This window comes from Pristis pectinata, chromosome 18 (genome assembly GCF_009764475.1).
Source record: "Pristis pectinata isolate sPriPec2 chromosome 18, sPriPec2.1.pri, whole genome shotgun sequence".
In the NCBI taxonomy this organism is placed as follows: domain Eukaryota; kingdom Metazoa; phylum Chordata; class Chondrichthyes; order Rhinopristiformes; family Pristidae; genus Pristis; species Pristis pectinata.
This window is the reverse complement of record NC_067422.1, coordinates 14557945-14572524: the sequence shown is the minus strand read 5'-3', so window position 1 is coordinate 14572524 and position 14580 is coordinate 14557945. Positions and strand designations below refer to the sequence as shown.

Sequence of the window (14580 nt, the reverse complement as noted above, 5' to 3'; positions counted from 1 at the left end):
CTTGTTTTCAGAGGGTGCAGACTCCAGGCGACGACTGTATCCTCTTTTTAACAGTAGGTAAGTGTCTAAAATACCTATTCACAGAAAGTAATAATTCCCACTTGGTGCGATTTATAAAAAAACATATTTACCGAAACACCTTTGTATGTCAGTTGTAGTACTCTTGATTCTGAGTCGGAAATAAATAGGTTCGTCCCATTCAAGACCGATACTGTACTCAGAGGATGTTGCTCTCTTGGCAATGCGACCTTGAAAGTGAGATTAATTCAGTTTAATGCAAATATTGATGTCTTCACAGGTTATCTGGTTATTTTCACGCTGTTGTTTATGGGAGCTTGCTGTGTAATTTGATTTTTTTTTGCATGAAAACAGTAACTACGCTTCATACTCCTCCATTGGTTCTAAAGTACTTTTGGCACCTGGGGATGGTGGATGAAAATGCAAGTCTTCTATTTCTTTCAGGGTCCTGTTGGGAAAAGCGTGAGGTAGGACAATGTGTGGGATGCATCCAAATACAATAGATGAAAAACGTTTAGGGAACAGTTTAAAATAAAAACTTGTACAGGAGACACTTGAACAAGGTCAATGCATTTATCTAGTTTATAAAGGAAACTGGTGAATTTAGGTATGCTTCATTCATGCACCAAATAATTCTTGAAGTGGCATCAAGTAAACAAGTATAAGTGCTCATGTGGAGTTGCTCTGTAATCTGCCAATGGAATGTTCCTGCAAAATGTTAAGATATTTTTCCAAATGATTTTCCAAACTCAGAAACTTGGGCGCTAATTACTTAGTTTAGTCTGGGATGAGGGAAGGACAGAAGGACAAAGGGAAAAAATAGAATGGTCGCTAGATTTTCATACTGATTCCAGATGCAACTCTTAGTGGCATGAATATACGCATGGAAGAAAGTTGTTTGTTATTCTAGTTGCCAGCAGCATGGTATACAGTGCAAAATTCAGTTGTAAAGGGAGAAAATGTAGAGTGCAGATACTTTGCTTCAGGTCTCAAGACTGTCTTCGTGAAACATCAACATGTTTTGTGGCATTAAGCAGGACATTTTCCACTTCGTTGCTGAAACAGCGTTGTAATCAGAAGGTTAAATTTTGATTGGTAAATTGCTGATAAATCAATATAGAAAGCTAACATTATTGAAATTCGAGGAATAAGGGAAGCAACTATTTTAGTTTCACTTTCATTTTCACATAACAAACCATTTTGAATAATACGACAGCAGTGACGTTGACCCGGATCTTGCAGACAGCATTCTGTAATCTGCACATTGCCTTTGCTCTCTTAACAAGTCAGTATCAGACTTTGTAAAAGTCAGTGGGATGTTTTAATGTGAAGTGTCATATAAATGCAGGTTAATAATATAAATGTTAATGTGGCAGGATTGTGATAAATAACAGTATGATATATATTCCATTCACATTTTAATAACTTTTACATTTAATAATAACGATGCAGATATTATTTCAGTAAAAATAACTTTGTAAAACCTCTTTAGATGTTGCACTGAGATGGAAGAAAACATTCCTGATGTGCCCCAGGAACTCCAGAAATCATCTCTACTGGAGTCATTATCACTTGCTGATCACTCTCCTCTTTCCGCATCAAACACATTGGAGCCTGCTTCAGTTACAGTGGAAGTTGGAGACTCTGATTATGTTATTGCCTCTGAAACTGTAAGTGAGCACGTGATTATCTCAGTGGCAGGCCATTAGCTTCTGGAGAAACAGATTGTGTCTTTTGCTGAATGTTTTACAGAGAAAGCACCTGCCCTCGAGACTCCACCAACATCCAGGCTAATCACTGGCACAGGCATGTTGTAACAAAATGTATGGGATAGAGCAAGGTGAAATTGATATTGAATGTCACATATTTATGAATGTAGGAAAATTTGTGATTCAGCTAGTTCATTTAAGGCACGCTTTCACGTTAAGTAAGAGTCACGGCAGCTTGTTGTGTTTTTTTTTAAAATCTGATGTGGCATCAATTTTGGTTGGCCAGAACAGTGGCAGAATATCATATAGGCTGAGAATTGTGTAACAGGAAATTCCGATGATACACTAGGCTCATTGGACTTTGTACAGTGCTTGTGCACACAGCAACATTAAACTTAATCCCATGATAAAACAGTTATCTGAAAAGCAACTTTTACCATTCTGATGGAAGCTCTACAACCTAAAATGTTAACTGTTTCTCTGTCACAGCTGCTCCCTGCCCTGCTGATTATCTAGATTTTCTGCTTTTATTTCAGGAAAAGTCTCTGGGCACTTCACAAAGGTGCAATCAAATGAACATGGATGTTAAGTGAATATTGCAAGTCCAAAGGCTTTGTTTGAAAGTGAGAGTAGGAGAAGGTGGGATATAGGAAGGCGATTCAAGTTTGTGACCTTCAAAAAGCTGCTTGCAGTGGGGAGACATGGAATGCAAAAGAAGCTTGAGCTGTGGGCAAATGACAACCTATCTCAGTCTTGAATACAGTGACTGAGCCTCTACATTCCAGTGGGGTAGAGAAGTCCAAAGATTCACTGCCCACCGAATGAAGAAATTTTGCCTTATGTCAGTGTCAACTGGCATACCTCTCATTTAGATAGTGTGACTGCTGGTTCTGGACTCCTCAGTCAAGGAAACATCCCCTCCCATTTACCCTGTCAAGTTTTCTCTGAATGCTGTACATTTTAGTGAGATCACCACTCATTCTTCTAAAGGGAATAAAATTCTAGCCTGCTCAATCTCCAAATATGACATGAACCGGTCTGGTGAACCTTCACTGTACTCCTTCAATAGCGAGTCTGTCCTTGCCTAGGTAAGAAATCAAAATTGTACATGACTCCACTAAGGGCCTGTATAATCTAGTAAGGCATGATTACTGTTGTACTCAAATCCTCTTGCAATAAATGGATCAAGACATGGATTTAATTGGAGATTAGGTGTGACCTAGCATGGGGAAGGGCCAGTTGCAGAGATAGATAATTCAATTATAGTCATGTGGAAGTCTGGAAGCATGAGGAATTTCCTCTGAAGGGCTTCTAAGGACTTGATGTTATTATGTACCAGCAACAATAGAAACACAATGAGTCATGTTTAAATGTTAGAATCTATTTGTTAATAACTATTTGTAATAATAAGAGAAATAAAAACTTTAGATATCAGACATTGACCCCAAAACAAACCCGAAGTGTGTGTGTGGCAAGTTCCCAAACCCCAAGTCTAGGAACAGTTCTCAAACTTCAGTTCAGCAAGTCACAGAGCAAAACGATGAGCAAAGGCTTTTGAAAACCTCATTAGGACGTAGAGAGAATGTAAAGAGAAGGTGTTTACGAATTCCACAAGCTCCACAATGGAACCAATATGACGCCTCAATCACCGAAGATCTCCATTGCTTTGTTCCGAAGTATCTGCCACACTGAGGGCACTCGATACATGGCCGCTGACAGATACCTGCTTTCCAGTACAGGTTAACGACAAGGTGGACTACACAGATTGCTCCAAAAATCCATCCATGGATTTTAAAGTGACGGTCACAACAATTGTTCTTCATCCATAGATACCGAGACCGGCAGCCAGTGCTACCAACTCTCACATCTCTCTCTCTGTCTCTCTCTGTCCCTGTCTGTGCAATTGTCAGCACGTTCCAGTTATAGTCGTGTTTTTTTCACTCGCAATCGTCAGATAAAGCCACACACACTCCCATTCAGACATCTTAAAGGGACACTCATCAAGTAGCAAGCTGGGCTCATAACAATATGCATTTTTGGAGGATGCAGGCCATTGTTCCCGTCTCAAACCTTGTAGATAGATATGTGATCAACATTTCCCACAACTTATGCATGATACATAGAACCTTTGGTGGCACCAACTGACAGTGCATCGTTTATACTTGTCCTTTCTGCAATTCTGACAGACAATTCCTGGCTTTCCTAATGAAGCAGTTAAACTGGGGGTTGCTTGAGGTTTATGGTCATGGAAGATCCTGAATTTCCACTCCAGTTGAAGCTAAGGAACTGCTTTGAGTCAGGCAGAAACAGGAGTGCTACAATTGGCTTTAATGGTTCTTTGCTAGGAAGCACTGACACCCCCAAGATGCTGTTTGTGTGGAGTTTGTATGTTCTTTCTGTGTCTGCAGGGGTTTCTCTTGGGTGCTTTGATTCTCTCCTCCACCATCCCAAAGGTGTCCTGTTAGATTACTTGGCCACTGTATCCCTGGTGAAGATAAGAGGTGAAAGGATCCAAAGGGAAGTTGATGGGCAAATGAGAGAGAATGAACTGCATAGCTACAGGAAAATAATAAGAATGGATTGCTCTGCCAAGAGTTGTCATGGACACAATGGGTTTCCTTCTTTGTCATAGTAAGTTGAATAAAATGGCTTGGCTCAGCACTGGGATCTGGACTTTCATTTAAATGGCGTCTGCAGAATAGCACATTTAGTGAGATGCTTGAACAGTTACCGTTTATTTCAGCTAGGGAGGAGCAGAGAAAACACAGGGTGAAGGTGGGAAAAAGAGATCCACTCTGGAATATGAGGGAGAAAGTTTAATGTTTTTTTCACTGGGTAGAATGAAAATTACATCAAAATGCCCTACTTCTGTTTTTAGTGTACCATTACAGAGGTTTATTCTCTTTATCGGATTTCCAACAGGGAACTTTGACCAATGAAGAGGACAATGTACAGTCTGAAATACCACTGGAATCCCAGGGAACATCTCCAACAGATTCAGCTACATCATGCAGTCACTGTTTCTCTAATCAAGATCCAATCTCCCTGGAGCCAACAAACAAAATAATTGAAATTCCAGATGTGGGTGCAAATGACGCTCCATCTGAACCACAGGCAGTCGTTGTCAAGGTGCCAACTTTGGGAGAAATATCTTCTCCCGACCTTCCACAGAACTTGAAGGAAGCACAAACTCATCTGCTGGAATCTACAGAAAAGTGTAGCGAGGTATGTTATTTTCTTGTTCTGTATTTTTGTCATTATTTGGATATTTTGTGTGTCTATTTATTGGAAAATGGCATTTCACAGAGGGGGAACGTGAAAAATAACTGGAAGAAGAAATGCCATCGTTTTTAACAACTCGGGAGGCCTAGGACAAAGATCACGACACTCTGAGGGAAATATAGCAATTGGAAAGCTTCCATGTTTGAGTTTTTAATGCTTGTTTTGGTTTATTCAAATTGGAGGCATTTTCCTCTTTGCTGTGGTTCAGAATGGAGTCCAGTTGCCTGTGATGAACAAGTCAGAGCTCTGGAGTTAAGAAAGTGTTGTCTTCTAAGTGCATGATTACCAACCTGCTGCTCCAGGGCTGCATGTGGCTGTTTAAGGACCTTGTGCCCTCTCAAGCCAGCTCCAAGAGGTCTGCTCTTCTTTGGTCGGGTCTCTTGCCATGCCAGCTTGTGAACAGTTCCTGGGAATCCCCACTCTTTGAATGGAGAAACCTATGAAAATATCAAGAAGAAGTGTGGAGACCAGGAACATTGCTGTGGAGGCCAAGTTCTATTGATGGGCACAGACGTTTCACTGTTTAAACAGTGGATCTTCTCTTCTTAGTCAAATTTTTTTAAGGTTGAGGATAACTTGCTTCCGGTTCATTTCTGAGGAATTGAAAATGTCTGTCAATTAATGAAGTCTTGGTGCAATGGCAAGGAGGTCCTAGGCAACTGAAGACCAGAATGTTCTAAACAAATTTGCCACACACATGTACATGGACTTGCATATGCGCGCGCGCGCACACACACACACACACACACTTGCCCACATCATCTTCCTTGCTCCCCCTACCATAATCACTTCATCCCCTGTCCACCAACTTCCCTCAGTCCACGATCCTTCTCAGTTTCCTCCAATGCCCTCCCACCCCTTCAGTCACCACCCCCTCTCGTCTCCCTCCCCCCCCCCCCCCACCCCCCACCCCATTAAAAGTAGCCTATGTTGCAGGCAGACTAGGCACAGAGTGTTGATGCATTGGGGTACAGTACTGGTGGGCCCAGGTCTGTCATTATAGAATGCAGGCTGATAGTACAGGTAGACACAGTTCCGTCACTGAACAACAAGGGGTGAGTAAAGGTATGCTATTATGTAATGCTATTACAGTACAGGGTGTTACAGGTCTGTTACCATTTAACACTGGGGTACAGCACTGTTGGGCACTGCTTTATCACTGTATACCACTGGGCTACTCTACTGTTGGATGTTGGTCTCTTTTTGCCTCTTAAGGGCAGGTTGAGACACCTGTTACAGGCACAATGGGCTGTAAGATGTTTTGAATTACTACCTCTTCCTCAGCCACCTACACACATTTTAGTCTTGTCAAAGGCAGGCACCTGCAGGTGAATTTGAGGAATTCCCAAATAAAGCTGAGGATTTGAAGGACAGTGGGTTTTCAGGGAGGATGTACATCTAGCTTTGTGATTTAGGGGAGTGGGAAGTATTTGTCCTCTGAGAAGAAGTGCTTTAGAAAAAAGGGACTCTTGAATTTTGTTGTGTTTTTTTTCTTCCTGAACGCCATTGCAGTATTAAAGTTCACCTCTGGCAAAGGGGTTTACCACTGTTTCAGTAGCCAAAAGAGTCCTGGTGACCGTTAACCTGTAATTGAGTTGCTCAAACAAAAGTTCTTTCTCCTTTCCAATCAGAAGGGGGATGAAGTGATTTGAAATGTTGAAAATCAAAATATTACAGGTGCAAGAAATCAAAAAATTGCTAGACATACTCAGCAAGTCAAGCAGCATCTGTGGAGAAAGGAACAGAGTTAATTTTCAGGTTAATGACATTTTTTTAGTGCTGATAAATGTTTGTTGTTGGATTGCGATCTGATGTCACTTGCAAGGCATGGATGAACAGAAAGGTTTTGATTCATACTGGATCCGAGCAGCTTGCAGCATCTAGCTGCATTCAAGGCAAGTGTTCGAGATATAAATTTTGTGCTTCTGTAATGCCTCTCACAATCCCAGAACATCCCAAGGCACTTTCAAACCAACAAAGCACACTTAAAGCGTAGTCACTGTTGTAGTAATGAAACAGCAGCCAGTTTGTGCATTGCACAGTCCCACTTATTGCATTGTGATACTGACTGGACAATTTATTTTAGTGATTTTGGTTGAGAGATAAATATTTAATCAGTACACTGAAAGTGGCACGCTGTCCTTTGCAATTTTGTCATGGAGCCTTTGATAGCTATGTACCTAAGGGTGCCTTGCTTTAACCTTCCAACTACAAAGTAGCATTTCCAACAGTGTAAAGCTCCATGGTGTATTAACACTCATGAAACTTGACCCATATTGCAAGCTACCATCTAGTATGAAACAAAAGGAGGAAGATGGATCAGTCAAAAGGTGGAAGCTGGACAGTAGATACACTGGGGATTGGATCAATAGACATTCCAGGGCTTGCTTCCCTCTTGCATTCACTTGTATTCTAACTTGCTACGCAGTTAAATAGGTTAAAATACATCATATACTTTTGAAAAACTCTCTTTTCTGAACAACTCACAAATGTTTTCATTGGCTTTATACTTAAGGCTAACACATCAATTTAGTCTTTTTAAAATCTTCCATTGTTGAACAAGACATAAATGTTTTCATTGAATATGTCTGTCCATATTAGAAAAGGTAGATATTTCATATTCAACCCGCAAAACCAGATCTGTTACAGAATTGAGGCTTCGGGGCTGATGAGTTTTCTTTGCGATTCAGAAACACAGGAAGCAGAATGGAAAGGATGAACCCTCTGTTGTGTTGGAGAAACCATCTTGTTTGCCTGAGAAAACCTCCTCTGTGGATTCCACAAAAGATGAGGCTGTAAGTCACCAAAATGAGACTGACATCCTTCAAGGAGCCATGGAAGGTAGATATCAAAATTATTTTAAGGAAATGTAAGATGCTGAGAAATTTACAATGAAAGAACTTGGTTTTGTATTATGTCCAGATTATGTCTGATGGTGGAATAGAGTTAACCCAAACTTTATTAAAAATACTGGAAATTTTGGGGGTACATTATTTTAGATTTATGTACATAGCCTGGATTGGTCACTTGGAGGAACATGGAGCCACAGTGAATATCCAGCGTATTCCCTTGTACACTGAGTGAAAAATATAGAGTGTAATTGATGAATTTGACCTTTACTATACAAGGACAGCAAGTACAAGCACATAGACTTTAGGTTCTATGTTAACATGCAATGGAGCAAACTTAATGGAGTGAATCGAGATTCCACAATTTGATTTTCTGTTATCAGATGTGAAGAATGTTCAGGCTCATCCAATGAAGCAGAAAACATGTGAAGAATCCAGTGCTGATCCCACAAGCCAGGGTGGGGAGAAGAGAGTTGATGGATTGGATGGTAAAACAGAAGCTGCACCTGCCGATAACGAGTACTCGTCTTCCCAAAGGGAGACAGCCAACAATACTAACTTTGTGGAAGGCAAGCGATCAAAGAGGGTATGTATGGAAAAACAGTGCTAAGATGAGATATTCAGGAGTCAAAGGCTGGACAGAATGGCAGAGATGATTACGTTGATCTAAATATTCTCACATTGCTATCATAGCAAAGGTGTTATTTTAAGCTGTTAATGTTGCCAAAAAGACAGAGAAAAAAAGTTATATTTTGTTAAGGATTTATGTCAGTATACTACAGAATTTAAAGTCCAAAACTTCGACAAGCAGAATAATCAACTTTCCACTTTTCAAATTTATTTGGGACCCTGGGGATGGAGATAGAGACTGAATGAGGGGAGTTTAGCAAGAGGTGCAATGCTGCTTTGGAGTAGGATAAACAGGTAGTAAGAATTGGGGGAATTGAAACTCCTGAGTGGAAAAGAGCACTTCTGGTTTGAAGGAGGAAGACAGATCAAGAGGAATACTTGGAGGGGTCAAGGAGGAGAATGGGGTCATTTTGGGAACTTCCCACAGACTTGGAGCAATGTCCAGAGAGGAGCAATGCAGGTGTGAAGTGAAGGTTGAGGACATTAAGATTCTGTGGGTAATTAACAGGTTGATTGCTAAGAGGCTTTTTCCCAGGGCATATTTTCAGAAAACATAGGTCTAGAGTGTGGTTTAAAGATGTTAGTGTGGCAGTTTAGGATGACGTGAGAAATTCCCTTGCACCAAGCCCCTTTATGTGATCTCTCAGTCTGGTCAAGTTGGTCTGTGGCATCAAGTCTTGAAGCAGTGACTTGATGTCAGCTCAGACTGTGGCTCCAAATTCAAAGTTGTCAAGTCAGAAGTGTAAGGACATCAAGAAAGGGTTAGGGCTTGTTGGAAGTTCTTTAAACTGGGGAGTCTGACACCTTGCAGAATCTACAGAGGACACTGGCTGAAAATCTCTTGGACTAGAGTATTGAGGCCATGCTCAAACATCAGAAGGAGGTATAACATTCCAAAGTAACTCCCAACCTGTCCTGTCAAGCATCATATGTGGCAAGTCTGGATCCCACCAAGACTGGGTAGAGTCATGGGAGTCATAGAGCACAGCACAGAAACAGGCCCATCTGTCCAAAATGTCCATCTTGGTCGTCCCATTTGCAAGAGTTGGTAGAGAGCTGGTGGGCCAAAGTCTATCATTATATAACACTGGGGTGCAGTATTCATGGGCACAGGTCTGTCAGTGTGTGAAATTATGATGTAATACTGGTAAGCATCGCTCTGTCCCTTATAACACCAGTATATAATACTGGTGGGCATAGGTCCATAACTGTGTGACACTCTGCTATGGTGCTGGTACTGGTTCATATCCTACCCACAAAACCAAATCTGTTACAGAATGACGAGGCTTCAGGGTTGATGAGGTGTTCTTTTTTGTGTAATGCAGAAACGCAAGAAAAAGAATGGAAAGAAAAATGGAAATGATGGACCTTGTGTTGTGTTGGCGAAATCACCTTGTTTGCCTGAGAAAGCATCCTCTGTGGATTCCACCAAAGATGAGGCTATAAATCACCAAAATGAGGTCAATAATCCTGGACAAACCACAGAAGGTAGATACTGAAATCATTTTTAAGAAATGCAAGATATTGAGAAATTTACAGTGAAAGAAGTTGGCTATGCTTAATAACCAGATTAGGTCTGATGATAAAACATGGTCATCTCAAAATGAATAATGTTAAAACTACTGGAAATGTAGGTGAATGCACTGCTTCAAATGTATATAAATGGCTAGGATTAGTCACTTGAAGAAGTGCTGTGATGGATGTCCAATATATTCTCTAGTAAATTCAATGCAACAATAATTTCAATTGATATTTTTATCCTGTTGTCCAAGGACAGCAAATACAAGCGCATAGATGTTAGGTCCTATGTTAACACAGAATGCAGCAGTCTTGATGGAGTGAACAGAGGTTCCACAACTTGATTTTCTGTTATCAGATGTGATGAATGTTCAAGCTCATCCAGTGGAGCAGAATGTACCTAACATCCAGAAAACATGCAGAGGATCCAATGCTAATCCCTCAAGCCAGGATGGGGAAAAGGGTGTTGAAGGATTGGATGGCAAAACAGAAGCTGCACCTGCCAATAATAAGTACTCGTCTTCCCAAAAGGAGACAGCCAACAATACTAACTTTGTGGAGGGAAAGCGATCAAAGAGGGTATGTATGGAGCAACAGTGCTAAAATGAGTTATTTGGGAATCAAAGGCTGGACAGAACGGCATAGATGATTATGTTGATCTAAATATTCTCACATCGCTATGGTAGCAAAGGTGTTATTTTAAGCTGTTAATGTTGCCAAAAAGATAGTAGAGGGACCCTGGTGATGGAGACAGAGACTGAATGAGGGGAGTTTGGCAAGAGGTGCAATGCTGGTTTGGAGTAGAATGCACAGGTAGTAAGAGTTGGGGGAAATGAGACTCCTGAGTGGAAGAGAGTGCTTCTGTTTTGAAGGAGGAAGACAGATCAAGAGGGATACTTGGAGGAGTCAAGGAGGAGAATGGAGTCATTATGGGCTCAGAACTTCCCACCGTCCTGGAGCAATGTCCAGAGAGGAACAGTACAGGTGTGATGTGAAGGTTGAGGACGTTAAGATTCTGAAGGTAATTGACAAATTGATTTCTGAAAGGCTGCTTCCCAGGGGCATAATTTCAGAAAATGCAGATGGAAATAAGGAGAAATTTCTTTTCACCAATATTGTAACACTTTGCAAGTTTGTACCTCGGACAGGTGTGCAAGTGGTGTCATTGCTTGCCTGCAAGGCAGAGATTGACAGGCATTTGAACTACAAGGGAATCGAGGAATAGGGAGATAGCAGGAAGTGGCTTGGGATTTGATCTAAGTTAACTTTATTGATTGGTGGAGTGGGCTTGGGTGGCTGATTGACCTCCTTCTGTTTCTTATTGCTCTGAATAAGTAATGACAGATTGTTTCCACTAGTGGGCCAATGGTGATGGATGGCAAGGATCCTCCGTGCAAGAAAGAAGAGGGAAGGGAGAAGGATTTTTGAACGAAGGTTTTGGGTATTTCAATAAAGGCAGTTATTGACACGGGGTTGAGATGTATTTAAAAGGAATGGGATAGAATTTTGAAGAGAGAAACATAATTAGTGTCACGATGAGGAAGATAATGTGGTTTTGGAAGTGACATCTGATCTGTTTGTAATCTCATAAAAAAATAAACTCCTCTTGAGCTCAACCCTTGAGAATGAGTGAACAGGTCTAGGGTGCCATTTAGAGATGTTCATGTTGAATCATGCTCTGTGAGTAATTCCCCTGCACCAAGCCCACGACTCCTTATGTGATGCAACTCTGGTCGAGTTGCTCTGTGGCATCAAGTCTTGAAGCAGTGGCTCAAGGTCCATATGAGCTCAGTCTGTGGCTTCAAGCCCAACGTTGTCAAGTCACAAGTGTAAGGAGATCAGTACAAGGATAGGGTGGTTGGAAGTTATCTAAAGTGAGGAGTCTGATCCCTTGTGCAGTCTATGGAGGATTTTGGCTGAAAATCTCGAGGACCAGAGCACTGAGACCATGCTCAAACATCAGAAGGAAGTGTAGCATTCCTAAATACACGCCAATCTGCCTGGTCAAGCATCATGTCTGGCAAGTCTGTAGATTCCACATAGCGGGTAGCGAGCTGGTGGGCCCAGGTCTATCATTGTGTAATACTAGGGTGTAGTACTCATGGACATAGCCCTGTCAATGTATGAAAATATGATATACTGGTAAGCATAGCTTTGTCCCTTATAACACAGGTCTATAGTACTGGTTTGTCACTGTGTGACACTTCGATATGGTGCTGGTTCATATTGTGCTCACAAAATGAAATCTGTTACAGAACAGTGAGGCTTGAGGGCTAATGAGGTTTTTTTTGTGTGATGCAGAAACGCAAGAAGAAGAAATGCAACACGAATGAAAATAATGAACCTTCTGTTGTGTTGGCGAAATCACCTTGTTTGCCTGAGAAAACATCCTCTGTGGATTTCACCAATGATGAGGCTGTAATTCACCAAAATGAGGTCGATAATCCTGGACAAACCACAGAAGGTGGATATTAAGGTTATTTTTAGGAAATGTAGGATACTGAGAAATTTACAGTGAAAGAAATTGGCTATGCTTAATATCCAGATCGGGTCTGATGATAAAACAGAATTGTCTTAAAATGAACCATGTTAAAAATACTGGAAACATAGGTGAATGCACTGCTTCAAACTTGTATAAATGGCTTGGATTAGTCACTTGAACAACAAGTGCAGTGGTGGGCATACAATATATTCTCCAGTACGTTCAATGCAACAATAATTTTATCCTGTTGTCCAAGGACAGCAAATATGAGGACAAATACTATAGGTCCCATGTTAACATGGAGTGGAGCAATCTTGATGGAGTGAACAGAGATTTCTCAATTTGATTTTCTCTTCTTAGATGTAATGAATGTTCAAGCTCATCCAGTGGAGCAGAACGTATCTGACATTCAGAAAATGTGCAGAAGATCCAGTGCTGAATCTACAAGCCAGAGTGGTGAGAAGGGAGTTAATAGATTGGATGGCAAAGCACAAGCTGCACTTGCTGATAACAGCAAGTATTCATCTTCACAAAGGGAGACAGCCAATGGCACTAATTTTGTGGGAGGTAAAAGAAAGAAGGTATGTATGGAAGAGCAGTGTTAAGATGTTATTTAGGATCAAGGATCTGATATAAGAGCATAGTTGGACTGCATTTCCATCATAGCAAAAGTGTTACTTTAAATGATTAATGTTGCCACTAAGACAATCAAGAAAAAAATCATTTACGTTAAGAATTTATGTTAGTATCCTACAGAATGATTTGAAATCTAGCAGGACAACCAACTTTTAACTTTTCAAATGTTTATATATCTTGAGGAAATTGTTGCAAAATGTTCTTGACGATCCTTTGAAGGAAGATTGAGATTGAATAGAATCGATCCTGTTCCTTTTTCTGGAAATCTTTGCTGAAAATGGAAACCAACTTTCACGTAGCATTAGACCACACTGCAGGCATAAAGGCAGGTTAGAGAAATATTGGCATTTTTACTCTTGCCAACTATGTCTGAAGTATGTAGATCAGATGGCCAAAAGTGAAGTGCTGTATGTTTGTTCATGCCTGGAGACAGCACCCTGTTCTGTTGCATTGCAAGGTGAAAACCGTGTCAGTGGATTGAGTTTGAATTTACATGGCAATTGCTGCCTTGATGTGAAACAAAAGGCTTTAACAAAACTAAACCACAAACATATTTTAGTTGTAACATTGCCTGTGTATTTTGCCCCAGCAAGTTGGCTTCTATGTTAAAAATGGTTTGAGGTCTTTGTTTTAAGTTGCTCAATTTGTTTACACTCTGATATTTCCCATATTTTGTACTTCTAATCAGGAACAGTGTATTTCTTGTCTTTCAAAAATGGTATCTACTTATAGTATATGTCATCTAATAGTTCCTTACCTGAGCTGGGTTGTTCATTTGTCCTCAATGGGTTATTTGGCAGAATAAACGCAGAAAAAGAAACAGAAAGGAGAAAAAAAACTCAGTTCCTCAGCCTAAAGATACGGTTCAGAAGATGGAATTACTGGCTGAAGATTCAACGGAGCCCCATGCTTCCAATCAACTTGACCATTCTGCTGAAGGTGACGTTCAGATATCTTAAAACCTGATTCATGTACTGATTTTTAAGTTAAAGGATAAGCTTTATTTGAGCAATGTATTGAAAGGATTCATGTTGAAAGGTCAGGGCAAAATAGGTTTTTGATATGGCAAGGGCATACCATGGGCTCGAAGTTGAACTTGAGTCTCTTATGTCAAATTGACAATACAGTAGAGCTGGGGTGTTCTATTCTGCTTCTGGTGGAGCAGAAACAGTGTGATGTGCAGCCACTACATTCATCTGTTTGCAGATGAGAGTACATTACCATGAGGTAAAGAACTTTTTTGGTAGTGGGATACATTGTGGATCAAAAGATAGCTTTTGTGTCACACCTGAGCCAAGCTGACAGGGTGGAGTGGTGGTTAATGATGAGTATACAGAGGGATGGACTATTTACCAAGAGATTGGTTCAAATTCCACCACGACAGCTGGGGAACTTAGGTTCATGTAATGAAGCAAATCTGAATTAGAAATCTAGCAACATTAACCATGAAATGCCA

General features: G+C 40.7%; 1 protein-coding gene across 1 annotated transcript in view; it reads left to right on the top strand.

The window, feature by feature from the left end:
• The window catches only part of LOC127579814 (E3 ubiquitin-protein ligase rnf213-alpha-like), a 126613-nt gene continuing 112033 nt past the window's right edge, over window positions 1–14580 (top strand). The window contains exons 1-10 of the mRNA XM_052032764.1: window positions 1–57; window positions 1511–1688; window positions 4650–4952; window positions 7700–7850; window positions 8242–8444; window positions 9814–9976; window positions 10365–10585; window positions 12308–12470; window positions 12849–13069; window positions 13925–14063. Coding sequence (XP_051888724.1) covers window positions 1524–1688; window positions 4650–4952; window positions 7700–7850; window positions 8242–8444; window positions 9814–9976; window positions 10365–10585; window positions 12308–12470; window positions 12849–13069; window positions 13925–14063 — 1729 coding nt within the window. The 5' untranslated portion in view covers window positions 1–57; window positions 1511–1523. The remainder of the gene's footprint in view (window positions 58–1510; window positions 1689–4649; window positions 4953–7699; window positions 7851–8241; window positions 8445–9813; window positions 9977–10364; window positions 10586–12307; window positions 12471–12848; window positions 13070–13924; window positions 14064–14580) is intronic.